The sequence below is a fragment of the Penicillium vulpinum genome (genome assembly GCF_028829585.1).
Source record: "Penicillium vulpinum strain IBT 29486 chromosome Unknown utg000002l_segment0_segment0, whole genome shotgun sequence".
Classification (NCBI taxonomy): domain Eukaryota; kingdom Fungi; phylum Ascomycota; class Eurotiomycetes; order Eurotiales; family Aspergillaceae; genus Penicillium; species Penicillium vulpinum.
Window position 1 is genome coordinate 2041128 of NW_026643242.1, and position 17760 is coordinate 2058887.

General features: G+C 49.1%; 10 protein-coding genes across 10 annotated transcripts; 5 read left to right on the top strand and 5 right to left on the bottom strand.

Annotated features, from left to right (window-relative positions):
• Positions 1–71: 71 nt before the first annotated feature.
• On the top strand, positions 72–2641 carry N7479_003844 (uncharacterized protein; the record flags this gene model as incomplete). Its single annotated transcript, XM_057251541.1, has 2 exons — positions 72–1324; positions 1375–2641. The coding sequence occupies 2 exons, from the start codon at positions 72–74 to the stop codon at positions 2639–2641; spliced, it is 2520 nt and encodes an 839-aa protein (XP_057110866.1).
• A 1021-nt stretch (positions 2642–3662) lies between these two features.
• N7479_003845 (uncharacterized protein) lies at positions 3663–4584 on the top strand (the record flags this gene model as incomplete). Its single annotated transcript, XM_057251542.1, has 2 exons — positions 3663–3946; positions 4056–4584. The coding sequence occupies 2 exons, from the start codon at positions 3663–3665 to the stop codon at positions 4582–4584; spliced, it is 813 nt and encodes a 270-aa protein (XP_057110867.1).
• A 762-nt stretch (positions 4585–5346) lies between these two features.
• Positions 5347–7815, bottom strand: N7479_003846 (non-ribosomal peptide synthetase; the record flags this gene model as incomplete). The annotated part of the gene is made up of 1 exon (XM_057251543.1): positions 5347–7815. The coding sequence occupies one exon, from the start codon at positions 7813–7815 to the stop codon at positions 5347–5349; it is 2469 nt and encodes an 822-aa protein (XP_057110868.1).
• A 677-nt stretch (positions 7816–8492) lies between these two features.
• Positions 8493–9051, bottom strand: N7479_003847 (uncharacterized protein; the record flags this gene model as incomplete). Its single annotated transcript, XM_057251544.1, is given in 4 exon segments — positions 8493–8583; positions 8680–8697; positions 8748–8760; positions 8778–9051. 4 exon segments carry the CDS (start codon positions 9049–9051, stop codon positions 8493–8495), a joined length of 396 nt encoding a protein of 131 aa, XP_057110869.1.
• A 22-nt stretch (positions 9052–9073) lies between these two features.
• N7479_003848 (putative short-chain dehydrogenase/reductase family protein) lies at positions 9074–9370 on the bottom strand (the record flags this gene model as incomplete). The annotated part of the gene is made up of 2 exons (XM_057251545.1): positions 9074–9244; positions 9281–9370. Coding segments are annotated over 2 exons (261 nt in total), but the record flags the coding sequence as incomplete, so codon positions are not given.
• Positions 9371–10097: 727 nt separating this feature from the next.
• Positions 10098–11057, bottom strand: N7479_003849 (UbiA family prenyltransferase; the record flags this gene model as incomplete). Its single annotated transcript, XM_057251546.1, has 1 exon — positions 10098–11057. The coding sequence occupies one exon, from the start codon at positions 11055–11057 to the stop codon at positions 10098–10100; it is 960 nt and encodes a 319-aa protein (XP_057110871.1).
• Positions 11058–11499: 442 nt separating this feature from the next.
• On the top strand, positions 11500–13493 carry N7479_003850 (cytochrome P450; the record flags this gene model as incomplete). The annotated part of the gene is made up of 6 exons (XM_057251547.1): positions 11500–12144; positions 12192–12524; positions 12574–12695; positions 12741–13024; positions 13086–13178; positions 13294–13493. 6 exons carry the CDS (start codon positions 11500–11502, stop codon positions 13491–13493), a joined length of 1677 nt encoding a protein of 558 aa, XP_057110872.1.
• Positions 13494–13622: 129 nt separating this feature from the next.
• Positions 13623–14516, bottom strand: N7479_003851 (class I SAM-dependent methyltransferase; the record flags this gene model as incomplete). Its single annotated transcript, XM_057251548.1, has 2 exons — positions 13623–14376; positions 14431–14516. The coding sequence occupies 2 exons, from the start codon at positions 14514–14516 to the stop codon at positions 13623–13625; spliced, it is 840 nt and encodes a 279-aa protein (XP_057110873.1).
• Positions 14517–15084: 568 nt separating this feature from the next.
• Positions 15085–16334, top strand: N7479_003852 (uncharacterized protein; the record flags this gene model as incomplete). Its single annotated transcript, XM_057251549.1, has 4 exons — positions 15085–15274; positions 15331–15410; positions 15458–15834; positions 15890–16334. 4 exons carry the CDS (start codon positions 15085–15087, stop codon positions 16332–16334), a joined length of 1092 nt encoding a protein of 363 aa, XP_057110874.1.
• Positions 16335–16797: 463 nt separating this feature from the next.
• On the top strand, positions 16798–17691 carry N7479_003853 (alpha/beta hydrolase; the record flags this gene model as incomplete). Its single annotated transcript, XM_057251550.1, has 2 exons — positions 16798–17283; positions 17338–17691. The coding sequence occupies 2 exons, from the start codon at positions 16798–16800 to the stop codon at positions 17689–17691; spliced, it is 840 nt and encodes a 279-aa protein (XP_057110875.1).
• Positions 17692–17760: the final 69 nt, after the last annotated feature.

Sequence of the window (17760 nt, forward strand, 5' to 3'; positions counted from 1 at the left end):
CCGCAACATCCTTCATTTCTCTTCGGCTTCTTTTTTTCCCTTGCATTTAAGCTCACCAATGACGTCCTGGAATGGAGTCCCAGGGTGATCAGCCGTCTCCGGACCCAGAGTCGGTGGAGGTTGATGTTGAACTGTCAAATGGCAAACGACGATGGCGCCGAAACAGAGTCGCCTGCGATTCATGCCACACTCGCCGTGTACGATGCGACCGTGCTTTTCCCTGCTCGAGATGTTTGCGTGGTGATATAAACTGCCAATTTACCCGCGAGCGCCGGAAACGAGGACGTATCGCAAGATCAAAACCGAAGAATGCAGATGCGAATGCTGAGGACGAAACGCTCCAGGATCCCGCCGAAGGGCAGCAGGGCGATGAGGAACACAAACGGGGATTGCAATCGCAGTTGCAGCAGGTGCTGTCGCCTGTTGAAAATAATTCTCCTGCCTCGAGCTTCCAGCAGCAATCGCCGGCAACAAACGAGATCAGCGCCATCTCGGCACCCAGCGTCGACGGCCGTCGGTCTGTGCCGCATCGTCCACAGCCGCAGCGGGCAGGACTTGCCGCCAATGTCACGGAGGAATGGCTTTCAGCGGCACATCTGTCGCCAGACTCATATGAGCTGCTTGCAGGTACAGGCGGCAGCGAACCTCCTCTGCCCCGGTTGGTGGATATCTGGAATCCAGTCGATTTTGCTAGCCACCCACCAGTCCAGTGTGTGCCTGCTGTACCATCTGTGTCGGGGGCCAACCTCCCAAGACGGAGACGGCCGTCGACTTCTCGGTCACCGTTGAAGTACCCTGTGTTGGAACCTCTTATGCCTTTTCTCGAATCGAACCTCCCACGTCGACTGGTATGCGATCTGCTTGAACTCTACTTTACCAGCGCTTTCTCAACCCATATGCATCCTGTGTGCCATCATATTCATTGTTATGTCCTGCGAAAGACTTCTTTTCTAAGTGTCGACCGCCCCAGGCCCACTAGTCCTGCCTTGCTGGCAAGTATGCTCTGGGTGGCTGCTGTAGATGATCGGGCCTTCTCTTTATCCATCTCACCGTTACAACGGAGGAAGATATGCCAGTTTCTCTGTGCATTGATTATTCGCTTACTGCGACCTTTGATACATGTCTCCTTCAAAGACCAAAATCCATCACCCGCTGAAAACCCAACCGCTCACGACTACTCAGCCGGGGCCCACCACCCATTCGAAGGGGTCGGAGATGATAAAGGGTTGGTAGGCCCCGCTGGGTCTTTAGACGATGTCATTACCTATATTCATGTGGCCTCGATTATCTCATCTAGTGAACAGAAGGCTGCAAGTATGAGATGGTTCGTACCCCTGGTTCTACACCTTGTCCACTCCACTAACTCCACACTAGGTGGCATGCAGCTTTTACATTGGCTCGAGAGCTTAAATTGAATCAAGAGATGGAAATCACACCGAATATTGACGCCCTGACCGATGGTTCAAGTCCATCCTTCGGCTACGGTCTAGGCGGATGGCCTGGTTCCCCAGATGGGCTGGGTTTTGATTATTCAAATCCCTCGCGGCCAAGCCTGAATTGCGTATGTGACAAGCACCAAGATTTGCATAATGGGCCTATTACAGAAGAGCACCGTGAAGAGCGGCGCAGAACCTGGTGGCTGTTATACATCATGGACCGCCACCTCGCATTGTGCTATAATCGTCCGCTGGCCCTACTGGATGCCGAGAGCGAGGATTTGTTGCTTCCATTGGACGAAAGCTCCTGGCAAGCAGGTATCATTCACAGCAATAGTCCTCATCCAGATGGACCCCAATGCCCTCGGTCCGGCGACCAAAACAAACGTCGCATTTTCCCCAACTTCATCTGCCACGACCACTCTATTCTTGGCTTCTTCCTCCCACTCATGACGATCACCGGCGAACTCATCGATCTGAACCAGGCCCGGAACCACCCTACCCTTGGTGTCAGGCTTCAAGGAAAAGAAGCGTGGGAGGTACATGTGTCAGAAGTACTGCGCCAACTTGAGGTCTACAAAGCTAGTCTCACAACCTTCGCGACGGCGACAACAGCAGATCCAGCTGCCCCATCGACGAGTGCCTACACCAACAAACCAGACCCTGTCGATCCGCAATTGTCTCAGGCGTATTCTTGGCATACGCAAACAGTCATTGCCTATTCCTCCTACCTAACTCATGTTCTCCATATCCTGCTGGTCGGAAAGTGGGATCCCGTCTCACTGATAGAAGACAAAGATTTCTGGACATCTTCCCCGGCCTTTGCGTCTACCATCTCACATGCACTGGAAGCTGCCGATTCCGTGCAACAAATCCTCCGCTTTGACCCCGATGTTAGTTTCATGCCGTACTTCTTCGGCATCCAGCTGCTGCAAGGCAGTTTCCTCCTCCTTCTTATCGTAGAGCGCTTGCAAAAGGAAGCAGGCGAGGGCATATTAAACGCCTGCGAAACTATGATCCGAGCGACAGAATCATGCGTCGTCACACTCAACACGGAGTATCAGCGCAGCTTCCGGCAAGTGATGCGCTCTGCGGTCGCGCAGGCTCGAGGTCGCCCAGTAAACCCGAGTGAAATTCGGCATCGCCGAAAAGCGGTTCTCGCACTTTACCGCTGGACGCGAAAGGGGACTGGCTTGGCCCTTTAAATACCCCACAGGCAGGTCCAGCAAGGATTTTTTTTGGTTCCTGTCGATCCCTGCACGCTACTGAATCAAACCCCCCTATTGTCCTGCAGGTCTGCGTACATGAGTGGGAAACCCGTTTTTCCCGTGGTCGCAATTTTGGGGTTGACTAGATACTACTTTCATACGATTTCTCAGTGTATAGTTCTGCAGCGGAGTTTTCGGGTATATGGCGTTTCACTCAAGCTTCTTTAACTATCGAGAGCGGATAATTCCGCGAATACATAATTTACCCTTGAAGGCATCTCGGTCCATTATTCTATTGTGGCGTCGACATCCAGTATCTTCATAAGCCTACGTCAACCCGAACATACGACATGTAGGGATGAAACAAGACCTATGTCATTCCCCGTTCTCGTTTAGGTCCATGAGGTCTCAAGCCTTCTCTCAATTTATCCGAATTCCAGGGGAGTCTCGATTAAATTCTCGATGCCGAGCAACCGCAATTCACCGATTGGACAACGGCCCTCGAATGTAAGTAAAATCCGGGGAAATCGGTTAATTGAACACTTCGGTGGGATCATGAGGTCTCCAAGGATATTTGCCGTTGGAGCTTGGGGCCCCAGGTTTCTCCGCAACTCCACAGCTCCTCAGATGCGTGGTTTGATGTGCAGGTCTTTTTTTTGGTTTAAATAATTCCTTCATGGCCCCCGGTTTTGCGGGGAATTATTATTTCTTCTTGCGCAGGTAGCAAGGTCTTTTTTTGGGGGAGATTTCAAAATATTTCAAGCCTCAACTTCAAGAAGCTCCTAGCTCCTAGCTCCAGCTTCAAACTCCAAACTCCAAACTTCAAACTTCAAACTCCAAACTTCAAACTCCAAACTTCAAACTCCAAACTTCAAACTCCAAACTTCGATTCCAATTCCAATTCCAATTTCAATTTCCAGTTCCAATTGCGATCAGACCTTGATTCCTAGATCCGTGTCTTGCCTCATAAACTTCTGCCATCACCATTCGAGTTCGTGACAACTACATTACATTCACCATGACCGAAGCTCAGTTCCCATTGGAGACTACCTCCTGGTCCATGGAGACCCTCGGTGATTCATATATGGGACAACACGATGAACTTGGCCCGGGCCCCTTCATCGCTACCGATTTTCCTTTGACGATGCAAGATGCACTAGATCCCTCCTGGGCTGTTGAGCAGTTCGGCTGGATTGATGGATACCCGGTTAAATCGACCGCATTTCAACCATATCCACAAATATGGTATGAAGCCGGTCTAGTGAGACAGGACTGTGGAGGGGTCAAAGCCGATACTACAAGGTAAGTTACTAGGCTTCCAGGAATAGAGTGACAGGTCCAAAGGGGGAAAAAAGAGAAGAAAAAACAAAGGACAAGAGAGATCCTAGAACAAGCTGACATGTGAAACCAGTTTCTCACTCAACCAATCAATTCCCTTCCAATCCACCGAGAATGTCCCGATCCACTCCCGCCCAGATCTCCAGCTCGCAACACAAAGAGCCCTCTTCATGACCCCTCCATCAAATACCCTAGCCTTCCCCTTCCCCGGATCCCCAAGCTCAGATCTCCACGGGTCCCCAGGACCAAGCCATGCCTCATCAAGCGGGTGGGAAGGAGAAGCCGAGCACTTGGAAGACGCCCAATACACGCAATTCGACTTCGGGCCGTCAGGATTGGACGCTCAATATCAGGCTCATGGCCAGCCCCACTCCGTCAGCTCCCCGCACCGTCGATACTCCAGAACAGACGAGGAGTGTCTTACACCACTCGAGATGCCAGATGGCAGTACTCGCATGACATCAAATTGGCTCCCCGTCGACCCTGATGCTGGGTTTGCGATCGGTTCTGCCATGATGATGAATGAGGATATGCCAGCGTTTCAGGATGTGAAGCATGCTTTCTTTCCATCTGACCCCGCGGCTTGGTCGTATGACCCATGAGAGCGGGTCATCATGCATTGTTTGGCTGTTAGCAACAAATTGCTCAACTATTACCCGCCTCCCCCCTTTACTTCCTCTAGTGCTAGTTGCGACAGTGATTCTGCCAAGCGCCCAACACACCCTTCTGTTGGCCTCGGGGCGTCCACAAGTGGCATCCACGGCGTCCTTGGCACGATCACAAAGTACAGATGTACACCGGGAGCCGTCATTGTACGGAGCTGGTCATCACCCCCGCTGCGACAACTCACTTTCCTCGCACCCAGGAATTCTAGCGCGAATCCCGCGTGCCAGGCGTCTGATACGAGTGCGCCCAGGACGTGGGTCGAATAGAATTTCCAAAATTCATTGTTTGAGAGGAAAGAGCATCATCGGCATGGAACCGCCGAGAGCGCAGACCACCCGTTTGGGCATAATTTCTACGCCGTGGACCGGACAAGACATGATCGTATGAATGGCATATCTTGATCTTCAGGTTCAGGTGAATGTTACCTACATAAAAGGGATCCAGGGACAAATATAATAACATCAATACAAACTCATTCATAAAATGTTGTTATGGTTTATATAAGTAGAAGAAACGGCGAATCTGATCGATATATATTGGCGCTATGCCCAGCCACACCCCGTTCGATCTGAGAATCAACGTTCCAAAATACATATGGTTCTTCCCCGCCAATTTGCACATGATTTCCTCCTACATGAACACCCGAAATATATCAAATGAGCAATGCTCCACTCAAACAAGACTTTATTGAGTCTTGTTTATAGTTTACTCCAGTCCAACCAGACAGTAATATCCTCCAGCTCATCCCGATGCTCCATGTAATAAGCCTGTCCCAACATGTGAAGCTTTCGTCGATCTGTCTTCTTCGACTTCGTGCGCGGGACTCTATCAATAAGGATATACAGCCCAGGCACATAGTACCTGGGCAAATTTTGTCGAACCGCCTCGCTCAGAGACTCGGTGAGCGCATGCACAGCCTGCCTCTCGCTAACCGGACGGAACTCCATTTCTTCGATCGGACCGTTCTCCATGTTCATGGGGTTATTTGCCAAGTAAAGATAAACGGCAAGAATAGGATCGCTTTGCCCGTCGATGGTGCCGAGAACGTCCACGATGGCGGCATCGCCGGTGGACAAGTTGCGCCGGAGAGCGTATTCCACTTGTCCGGCTTCGACGCGCGCGCCGTCGAGCTTGAGCATACTATCCTTGCGGCCCATCAGCTCGATCGTCCCATTGTGGTTGTACCGGCCTAGATCTCCAGAGCGATAGAAGCGGTGACTCGGCCTCTCGGTGTGGAGCTGGGCCATCCATACTGGTGGTGTAGAGAGGAAGTTCTCCGATTTTCCAGATACGTGGTCTAGATACCCCTTGGAGAGATGAGGGCCCTCGATGAGAAGTTCGCCCACGGCTCCGACGGGCATCAGCTGGTCGGGGTTATCGGGATTGACGATCCAGATTGCACCGGTAGCGGGACGACCGACCACTGACCCGTGTCCCATCTGGAGGTTGCGGTTATATGCGCACAGAGAAGCTATCTCCCCCATACCGTACTGGTTCACGACCTGCACGCGGTTCAGCCATTTTGCCAGTACAGCGTCTGAGACTGGCTCGCCACCAATACACATCATCTCCAGAGTGGGAACGCGCTCGGGATCCATGTCGACGGCGACTGATGGTGTGATGAACATCATGTTCCCCTCCAGATCGTTCATGTCATTCATCAGGGCCTCCATCGTCAGAGATATAGTTGGAACACAGCAGCATCCGCCAGCGATGAGAGGTGTTAGAAAGTCGTTGTTACTGATGTCGAAGGTGTAGGAGTCAAATTGGAACATCCGGCTATGTGGACCCATGTCCATGGCTCGGATGTAATCCGTCAACGCAGAGGCATAGCTACGGTGCTCTTGAATGATTCCCTTGGGTTTTCCCGTGCTACCGGACGTGAAGAGCACAAGGCAGGGATCGGTGGGGGTAACAGTAGAACAAGGGACCGAATTCACCAATGGCAAGCTGGAAACGGAAGCGGCGCTGACCTCGAATAGTGTTTCAACCCGATCCGCAAAGTTTTGCTTATAGCCAGCTGAAGTGAGCATGATCTTTATCTGGGTACGTTCAAGGACAGATGCAAGATATGGTGGTGGATCCCTGCCATCAACGCAGATGTACGCACCACCAGCCATAAGAACAGCCAGTCTGGCCACAATAGCCCAGGTGGATTTGTAAAAGGCACAAGCCACATAAATATTTGGGCCAACGCCTTGTCCCACTAGCCAATGTGCCAATCTAGAAGTTAAGTTCTCGAGTTGGCGATATGTCAGATCCCCATCCCAAGAGCGAACAGCAGGAGCATTAGGGGTTGTCGTCGCGTGTTGCAAACAAAGATCATGCAGGAGAGCATCACGGGCAGGCTCAATGTTTCTAGTGAATTGGGCAATCAGGTCAAAATCTTGCGCAGAGCATAACTCGAGGCTACAGATTGTCTGGTTGGATGAGCCATCAATTGATGACAAGGCCTGGTTAAAACTGTTCAGGAGGCTTGTAGCCAATGGCAGTCCAATGTCAGTGTTTCCAGCATCCAATCGAGCATATAACCTATCGTCGGAGGTATGTCGTATTGAAAGGCGGAGACCGGAGAATATCGAGTCTGCCTCCGTTGGCTCTCTCGCCGGTAAGCCACAGCAGACATGGCATTCGCCCACACATGTATCATTGCCAGATAGGAGGCGCTCAGCCAGTTGCTTCTGGTAGACGATTGTGATATTGAAGCCGGAATCTTCGCGGTCTTGAGTGGGATGGCCGTTCTCCGTGACTCTGTTACTGGATAACGAAGCCAATGCCTCAATGCTCTCGCGGAAGAGATCTATGATGGTATCATGAGGATCCACATGGATCGGAACGGTCGGCTTTGAGTAGCCATGAGCCGCCTCGCCTATGTAGCATTGACCCTTTGAATAGTCTTGGCCAACGTACAGTGTTGTCGAGCAGGAAAAGGCTTTGATCGTGGTAACCCATGCCAATTGGAGTAGTCGCTGGATATGAATATCCGGGTGTTCTCCTTGAACAGGTGGCGGAGGGTTGAGGGTATCAACTAGATGTAGGAGTCGCCAAGGACGGTCCTTCAGGGTGAGGTCAGCTCCCTCGGTAGAAGTACCATTGACTGCTACCTTCAGTGGAGCAGGGCTGGACTGGGAATCGACAGTTGCGGGTTCTAACAGGATAGGAGCCATGATGAACGTTAACTATAACAAGTGCGGAGAAACTATTGATCACTGTCGAGAAGTAGGGATTCTCTGGCCTAAATGTACGGAACCTTGCACAGGGAACAGGCATGCAGAGAGAAGCTCACGGTCTCGTTGTGAATATATGCTTTTTTTGGCACTGATCTCTTTGTTAAACCAAGGGAGCAATCAATAAAGCTTCCTTATTGAGGCCATATTCGGCGAATCATAGCCATAGCTCGGCAAGTTTGAGGTTCGTAAGATGTACTCCGTACAGACTCATCACTTTGCGCTTGATCACGGAATGTTTGCTGTGATGTGAGACGTGTGTGTATTCGGAAATGGCCTGCCGCTGCCTCCGAGCTAGTAGAGCGGGCAATTGGTGCCGGGGCTTTTGTGGAACATTGCGAATAAGAATCCAAAAGAGTTGAAGGTCAGAAAAAGGAAGGGTTATAAACCTTGTGGATTGGTCAATCCAATGTCGAAAATCACCGCTGTTCTACGTCCTTTGGCAATCCCACTATAAATGGTCAGCCCTGAAGTAGCAGTAGTACAAATAGTCAGCTGTAGAGTAAGATTTTAGGTGAGAGCATGAACTAGAAGATCTAGCCATGTCTCATTATTGAAGTCGAATTGACTTTAGAATTCGTTCAACCGTTACAGGAGAGTTCCAGCTTGGAAGCAAGTCAGACATTCTGCATAACCCCAGGATCAACACCCTCAAGGATCGACGACAGCTCAGCCCATAGTTTCTCACGGGCTTGGCGCCCCTCAGCACTACGCACCGAAAAGTGAAAGCGCGGTATTCTCCACATTCTTATCGGTCATATATGCGCCGTCGCTTTCGAGTCCAGCTGCTGTAGCGCCCGCCACTAGCGTTCGAGATCCAACCTCAATGGATCGTGCCAATACCATTTTCATCAGTTTCATCCTCAAGCCACCCTCTTTGCCCAGCTGTATGTTGCATAAACCAGGGTTCATCATGTTAATGATCACCTCTGATCTACGCACCCGGCCCGCTAGTTCCTGCACAAGCAAGACCTCAAGCAGCTTGGATAATGGGTACTGCTCCCCCATTTTGGTTCTTGATTGGTCGCTGACGACCTTCATTGGCTTCTCTTCCTTCCATTCTGCGAAATTCACCCAACCATGTACCTCGCTGACAACGAAGCTAAGTCGGGCTGTTCTTGATAGATGCTTTCGTCGTGTGGAGGAGAAGGCCAAGGAATAGAGTGTTGATAACATTGGCAGTGACAGTTTTCTCATATCACTCGGCAGTACCAAACTCCGATGTGGCAATTGCTGCATTCAGGATGGCTGCGTCGAGATTAGGGAGCTTTGAGATGCACTCGCCAAAGGCAAGGACAGAGGCATGGGAAAGTAGCTTGACCTCCCACACCTCACATACCTCTGGGCGGCCTGTAGGTTTTTCAATATCCTCTTTGGCTTCTTTTCCCGTGGTCACATTTCAAACAGCAAGGAGTACTCGTGCTGGACCTAGTCGCGTGATGCGATGTGCAGCTTCCAGTCCTAAGCCGACATTGGCACCGGTGATGAGCACCGTCTGATCCGCGAAAGAGTGTGTTGGATGTTTGGGAGTAATAAAGAATTGTTAGTAGAGGAAACCCATGATGTATGTTTGAGCGCACAATTGTTCAAACAAAAACCAAAGGTATATGCAAAAGGGAAAGGGGAAAGGGGAAAGGTTGTACATGGGGAAAATATGGCTGGACATTAGCGGATTTGACTGGCTCCGCTCTGAATCCCATATATACTATCTTCACTGATCCCGGGATTAAATATTGTTATTGCCGAACAAATTAGCAGAGGTCATAGTAATATTCCAATATAAGAGTTAATATCTATGTATACAGCGATTTTAAACTAATTAAAGACGCTTCTTCCTAGGTGGGCTAGTGTGTGAACTACATGAGGCCCCGAGGTCCGCTTAGTAAATGACAACCACTCGGGCTGCCCTGGAGATCGACAGGTAGATCGATCCCAGGATCATAAATGGGGATGACTATGTCATTTACTTGTATGTAGTTTATGTACCCAGTCAGCAAAAAAAGGTTCTGGCCAACTTTGGAAGAAGCGCCTTGAAGTAGTTTCAACAGGCGTAGTAAAAAAAAGGGGGTTGGGGGGGTTGTGTAATACAAATTAATTCTCTTACAATGTACTCCGTACACATAGAATAGTCGAAGGCGTAGATAATATTCGGGCGTGAGGTGATCATAATAGAGGAATTTGCTTGTGCCTATTTCTCTCAAATCTTGTTTGAAAGTCTGATTTTAGTCCTGTTCCGAAAACAGGGGCAGCATATAGATGACCGCAATCCAACAATTCCAAAGTCGAAATGTCTGTTTATCTCCTTGAACAGAACGAACTATCAGAGTCCTTAAGGCCACAAGCGAAGCCATTGCCATGCTGATGGTAAACCAAAGATATGAAACACCCCAGAACATCGGACACCATATTCCCCAACAGAGCATGGGCAGAGCAATAGTCCACCGCGCCATAGTATCACCCCATACTAGTGGCACCGTTCGTCGACCCCGTTTAGCATCGCCGGGTTGATCGGACATATCCTGCAATTGGACGGTGGAGAAAATAACCCCGATGATGACAATAAGCCACCGTCCTGACCACCCAAGCGGGTGGAGAGGGAGAAAAGAACCGCCCAAGGCCACTTCCATCGCCCCCGATGCGAAACAGGTATATCCTAGTCCATTGATAAAGTTCCGAATGACTGGGTTCTTGTCCGCACCACCCCAGTTATTGTACCACACCCCTAACCATATCAAAGCCACAGAATGTCGGACTCCACCAGCAAATGCTAGGCTATATATCGGGGCAAATACATATAGAATAATCATAAGTCTTGTGCCCCACTCGTGAGAAATCTGGCTGCGAGGAAACGGGCGCCATGGCTTGTTCAAACAGTCCTCGGCAATCGCCCTTTCACCCCGTTGGTTGTTGATGGCGAATGGAACCAAGTTGATCAGAACCCATAAGAATGCCGCGAGAGCTCTTCCAACCGATTTTGGAGAATCAATGAGAGCCTGCGGAGGAAGCAAAATAGCTGGAACATGCGGGTCGTATTTCGACGCGGCCCAGGCGTTTGTGATTCCGAAAATTGTACTTGGTACCACAATAGTTTTGAAATCACTCAAGACCAACAGCCAAAGGGTATATGGGTGGTACTGCAGAGATGCCAATGTCCTTTGGACAATTAAGAGAACCTGATTCATGGCGGAGGGATATTAATGGGCCCAATCGATGTTAATTTGAGAATTAGATTGTTGTATCGAAAAGGTTCGAATTTAACCCTTTGGGACAGAATGTTGGCATTCGATGAAGAGTGAATAGTCAAATAAGAGGGAAAACGAACTTGACTATCGTACATTTTGAATTTCTTTCACAAGGTGCCAAACCTTTCCTAAATAGTTGGTAAACATTTGGGATAAACTATTGACGCGCTAGGTACCTAAATATCAAAAGAGTCCGGTTTTCGTCCATATCCTCCGATGGCTGAGAATGACGATTGTTGTCCAACATTACCTTTCGCAATTTCTCTCACTGTGACGTTTATGATACAAAGAGCCCTGATCAGAGTCACTATGGGACTCGTGCCACTTTGAGATTCGAGATAGTAATTGCGGCAGGTCCAGAATATTCGGCTTGATCATTATCATGCTAGCCTCGGGGGCAGTTGCAGCTATTGTAGGGCTACTGGCCCACCAACTTGTCTTTATTTACGGGGAATGGCACTTAAAGGCCCCGAGTGTCGTTCATTTTCATCTCTTTTCTGGCAGTTTATTATATGCAAACCATCTGTTTGGCCATGGAAGCACGCAAGCCAGCTTGATTCGCACAGTATACCTGGCGGCATGCTATCTCTCGTCACTATTCACCAGCATTGCAGTATATCGACTCCTATTTCATCGATTGAAAAACTTCCCCGGTCCCAAATTAGCCGCAGTGACTAAATTATGGCATGTGTGGAAATGCCACGACTCACGCGGGCATCTTGTCTTGCAGGCTTGGTACGAAAAATATGGGGAGTTTGTACGAACCGGTAAGAGATATCCGAAACCAAATAGGGACTCCCTGGTGACATTGGGGATTAAATATTCAGGTCCTGCCGAGATTACCATATTCCACCCCGAGGCCTACGAGGCCATGGATGGTCCTAACAATCACAACACACGCTCTGATTGGTACGACCTATTATATCCTCGGATATCCTCAATCTTTACTCGCGACCGACAGCTGCATAATGAACGGCGGAAAATGTGGGAGCAAGCGCTGAGTAGAAAAGGTCTTGTACACTTAAAGGTTCAGAATACATGGTAAACTGACACCGACGTTCAGCATTACTCCAGTATCATCGGCGGGTGCTGGAGAAGGTACGAACACTGGAAAGCCTAGTTGCTTTAGAACAATCACGCCCTGTGCTGATAAATGACCTAATGTATTTCTTTGCTTTTGACTCGATGGGTGATTTTTCTTTCAGCGAAGATTTTGGTATGATGAGGAACCAGAGGTGGCATTCATCGATAGCTATGCTGCGCTCGGCGCTCACGTTGTTGGGTCCATTCAGTCCTGCGATATGGATCCCGAGACTGGGGTTCGCATTTATGCCCGCACTGTGGAAGGTTCGACACTGGTTTCATATGCTTGAATTTTGTGACCAGTGCATGTCTCGACGGATGAAGGTATTAAAACTCATATTGGAAATCGATATTCGGGCTAATGTTAAGGTAGAAAACGCTCCCAGATCGCGATATTGCATCTTGGTTTATCGAGGACCACGTCAAACACGGATCAGATCCTACGCGGGCGAGGTGGTTGAGCGGTGATACTGCAACACTAGTTGTAGCTGGAAGGTCAGTAAGCCTGAGTAACATGAGGCAACGTACTAATAAATGAAGCGACACCACTGCTCCAAGTCTAACCCTTCTCTTATATTTTCTCGCCCGCTATCCTATGCATGCTGAAAAGATATGCGAAGAGATCCAGGGGATTGACAGGGAGAATCCGGCTACTTTGGCCTCGTTGCCACACTTGACGGGGACTATAAATGAAGCAATGCGATTGCTTCCAGCAGTAATAACTTTTAGCTCTCGATTAACTCCACCAGAAGGATTGATGATAGATGGCACGTTTATCCCGGGAAACACCAAAATATGTGCACCACGTTATACAATTGGTCGACGTAAGAAACACCTTATCCTATTTTCGGTCAGAAGTACTGAATGAACATGAAGTTGGGACAGCATATATCCACCCCCATGAGTTCATTCCCGAGCGGTGGTACAGCCAACCAGAGCTGATCAAGGATAAAAGGGCATTTGCTCCTTTTGGTGTCGGTAAGCGACAACCCAACCCTTGAGTCTTGTGGTCAGATCTCCCATGTGTCCGGTTGGGTTGCACGGGTATAAGAAGAGGCTCGTATCCTGACTCCTTTTTGTTTTCTCTTGTAAGGGCGTACGAGCTGTGTTGGTCGTCATTTAGCTCTCGCACAAATCCGTCTCGTAACTGCTGCCTTGGTGTTCCACTATCGGATCGAATTTGCATCTGGTGAAAATAACGGTGAGGCTGTCGAACGGGATATGAAGGACCAGTTGACTGCTCAGCCTGGTGCTTGTCGGCTTGTGTTCCAACGTCGGTGTGAGAAAAGTTGAAACGGGGTAGGGCCCAATGTGGTAATACGAGTAACAATAATTATTCATTGATTTGGATTGACTTCTGAAATTTCCACGCGAAAAGTGTTGGACTAGATACAATTTGCAGATAATACCTGTTTGTTCTCCCTACTCGGGCCGAAATCCCCAGGCAACGTGAATGTCAAATGTAACGTAACAACCAGATCGAATATCCGCATAAGCCTTTTGCTCCAGATCCTCAATATGCCGCATGTTTAACGCCCCCTGCGATCCTCTGGCGGAATGGAGGCGCGCCCACGCAAATATAGCCCTCATTCCATTCGTAGTCAAACGCGCGCGCGTATCATACACCCGATCAACAGCAACGGCCTCAGTATGAACATCTAGAAGACCAGCAGCGCGCATATCAGTCGCCAATCGATTCCAGCCATACTCAAACCGGGGTTTCATGGCAGTCATGAACATCAATCCCATGGTACTAGCAGCATCGATTGTAGAATCAGGCCGGCCCGGGAGGTGGCGGACGTTAGTAAAATCGCACTCTTCCCACTGCATAGCACCGCCAGGCTTTAGAAGCCGAGCAAGGCTGCGAACAACTCTCGCCCATTCGGAAGCTGTCAGACCGGCGGCAATCAGTCGAACGTGCACGATATCATACTGTCCCCAGAGGTTGACCGGAACATCATTGCGGGCGTCGAGAAGGTACAAAGTCACATTTTGGGGGAGAGTGTTGGAGGGTGGATAGAGCGAGGTTGATATGTCGTAGCCATGTAGGCTTGCATCAGGCCAGTCGTGGGCGAGATGGCGCAGGAAGGCCGCAGTACCCGTGGCAATGTCAGCAACCCGCGCGTGGGAATGCATTTTGTCTCGAACGGACGGGTGCAGCAGGTAGCCAATGTTTCTGCGTCAGCAGTAGTCAGTATGGTTCAAATGCCTGCGAACTGCTTCGCCACACAGGACTTGGCGGGTGATTTTACTCGGTGAGAAGATCAAATTGTTCGTCGAGTCTAACAGATGGATGTCAGTATGTGGTGTTTTCATTGGTTGCTGACGAGTTCTTGCCTTTGAGCTTCGGCGGAATCACGCTGCATATTCTCCGCGTATGTATCCCTGGAAAGAGGCATTTTGAATAGCCTACTTTGGGTCGAACGATCGAAGGTTGATGTCTCAGATTGAATAGATGGAGAGAAAAGAATGCAGGAGGATGCACGAGGCTGCAGCGGGTTGACGGGAAAGGTGTGAATTACAGGGTCACTCTAATCTCTGCCTCTGAAAAAACTTGGAGATTTCACCCTCACTACAGTCACCAGCGTCTCATTTGAGTACCTCCCCAGCTGAAAATCTGCTCATCGACGAATTGGAGAAAGTCAAGGTCAAGGTTTTCATGTTGTACGAAACGAAGTCTGTATGATATTCATCGTTACTTTCCCTATCACCATTGAACAACCATACCAGGAATTAGTTGAAATGGCAGCATCTCTTAGGTTTGCACAATGCCATTGTTCCTCTCAATATAACACTTCTGCTATTAAGCTACATACTATATACACTGTTACAGAACTTTTCTTAATCCTGTCAGACCTCGATATTGCTGACTCCCGTCACGAATATGATCCACTTGAATCATCGCTCTCCAGTTCTGATTGTCTGGAGTTTAATATTTTTCTTCATTGCTGCACTAGCTGTTGTACTTCGAGTTGCCTCTACACATATCCGACGCCAGAGATTCAAATATCATGATTATCTTGTCTTTTTCTCACTTGTAGGTCTGACTGGATATGTGGTGGATATGTTGGTCGGTAAGTTGACGCGATCAACCGACAACGCAACAATCGGGGCTAATATCTCATATCAGGGGCTACCACAGCGGGGTATGGTGGGCATACGGCGATAATGGCTGTACGCCACCCGGAAAGATTGGTTAGTGCATTGAAGGTTGGTCTATCTCCTTGGACGTTGATGAGAAGTATTAACAGAGTTAGATTTTCTGGGCATCAGAATGGATGTGGGCAACCTCAACAGTCTGCTTTAGGCTCGCCATACTTCTATTATATATGGAGATCTTCCCAGGGAACAAGAAGTTCTTCTGGTGTGCAACTGCAGTGGGATGTCTTGTCCTCCTATACTGGGTATCCGCGATCTTGACCATCGCTTTGCTCTGTCGTCCGGTTGCCTACAACTGGGACCACACTATTTCAGGGAGTTGTGGGGATGTTTTGAAGATACAGTATGCATCTGCAGGGTTTAACATGGGGATTGACTTGGGAGTCGTCTTACTTCCGCTGCCTATTGTCTGGCGCCTGCAAATGTCGAGTCGTAAAAAGACAGGCGTTACTGCATCTTTTGCGATCGGCGTGTTGTAAGTCCCCCACACGCTCAGTCCAATTCCTTGTTCAGTTGCTGATCGCTAGTAGAACGGCCGGTATCAATTTGGGGCGCATTATTCAGACCAAGCTGTGTCCTGCCGATGACCTTGTCTACTGCCTCAGAGACTCCTCTATTTTCATCATGGCAGAAATGACAGCAGGGATCTTGGTGGCCTGTGTTCCAACATTTGGGCCCCTATTGTTTCGCGGGCGAAAATTACGGTCAGCACAACCACGCGATTTGCCCACAATTGGATCGGCTCAAATGCGCCGTCGTCCCGCGAAATTTGACTCTCTGCTTTCCACGATCGACCACACTCACAATGATGGTGAAGAGCAAGGCCATACAAAGAAATTGGAGCCTGGTGCGCCCACATCACATATCGGAGCTGGTGCTGAGAATGAAGCTCCAGAGACAGGTATTTTAGTGACACACGATCTCGATGTGCATAGTCTGAATCTGCTCCCTAAAGTGTCTGGAACTTCTCTTTGAAATGCAGAGATTCTCTCACAAGAATATCCTTTTGACGCACGTTCCCTTCGGGAGATCTGCACAGCTCCATGTCAGGATGTCAGGAACTGAGATGCCCAGGATCTTTTGACTTGAATTTTCAGATTTTCCCAACGTACGAGAAGATGCTTATACTCCGTAATGCATGTCAGATTTGTAACACCTTTAGTGAGTCCGAGGCCCCTTTTTTTTTTTCTTCTTTGTGCTGGTTTTAAGATGGAAATTAGTTATATGAAAAGACTATAAATTGAAAGAGACCAATTGAATCAGATCTGTCGCCCATATTCCCAACCCTCAGAATATAGACCGAGTCTCATATTATATTCCTTTTTGTTTTCTTACGTACTCAGGCATCGAAACGATATAAGGCTGTCAGACCACGTGCGGGGAACCTGGACTTTCTTTTGTCTTGACACCTCAACTTTTCTTTCCTTCACAACTCACTATGGTTTCCAGGTCCTTTGCAGTTGTGATCTGTCATGGCTCCTACCATACTCCCGCCCCATATCAGCCTCTTGTTGAAGCCTTGACGGCGAAGGGAATTGAAGCCTATTGTCCCCAACGGCCCACTTGCGATCTCAGTCAGCTCAATGTCGGAAACCTTAACAACCCAGATTTCGACCGCAGAGCTCCCCCAGGAGGCTATCCACTTCCTGCAGATGACGCGACAGATATTGGGCTGCTGCTTGACAAGTTGATTGCACAGGGGAAATTGGTACTTCTCGCAGGACACTCCTCTGGTGGTTGGGTCGCCGCCGAGGCTGCGCAATCTTCTCGCCAAGCTCCAGTCCGTGCAAGGGAAGGAAGGACAGGTGGTGTCATTGGGATCTTCTTCATCGGAGCATTCATTGTTCCGCAAGGCCAATCAGTCCACTCGTTCTTCCAGCCCCCGGACGGCAAAGTTGTTGTGCCTCCGTTTATGGAATTCCACGTGGGTTGACCAGCGAACCAACTTATGTTCGTAGATACTAACCGTTAATAATAGAAACATGGTGTGAGTGGCCTCGGAACCATGGTCAACCCTGAACAATATCTGTTCAACGACCTCGACGGGGCGACCGCGAAGAAGTGGGCATCGACATTGACAGCAGCCCCCGTCATGAATAGTCCCCTTACCCATAATCCTTATGATGTGCTCCCTTGCGCCTATCTTGTGTTGGAAAAAGACCGTACATTGCCCAAGGAGTATCAAGAAGGAATGGCAGCGAGTCAGAGCAAACCGTTCAAGGTCTACCGTGCACCTTGTGGTCACTCTCCACACCTTAGTTGGACAAATGGGCTTGTTGCGAAGGTGGAGGAATTTGGAAACCAGGTTCTAGCTGAAAGCACAGCAAATTAGGTGATATCTAGAAATAAATATCTCTTGGAAATACATTAACATGAGTTACACTCGAACAAAACCAAAGGT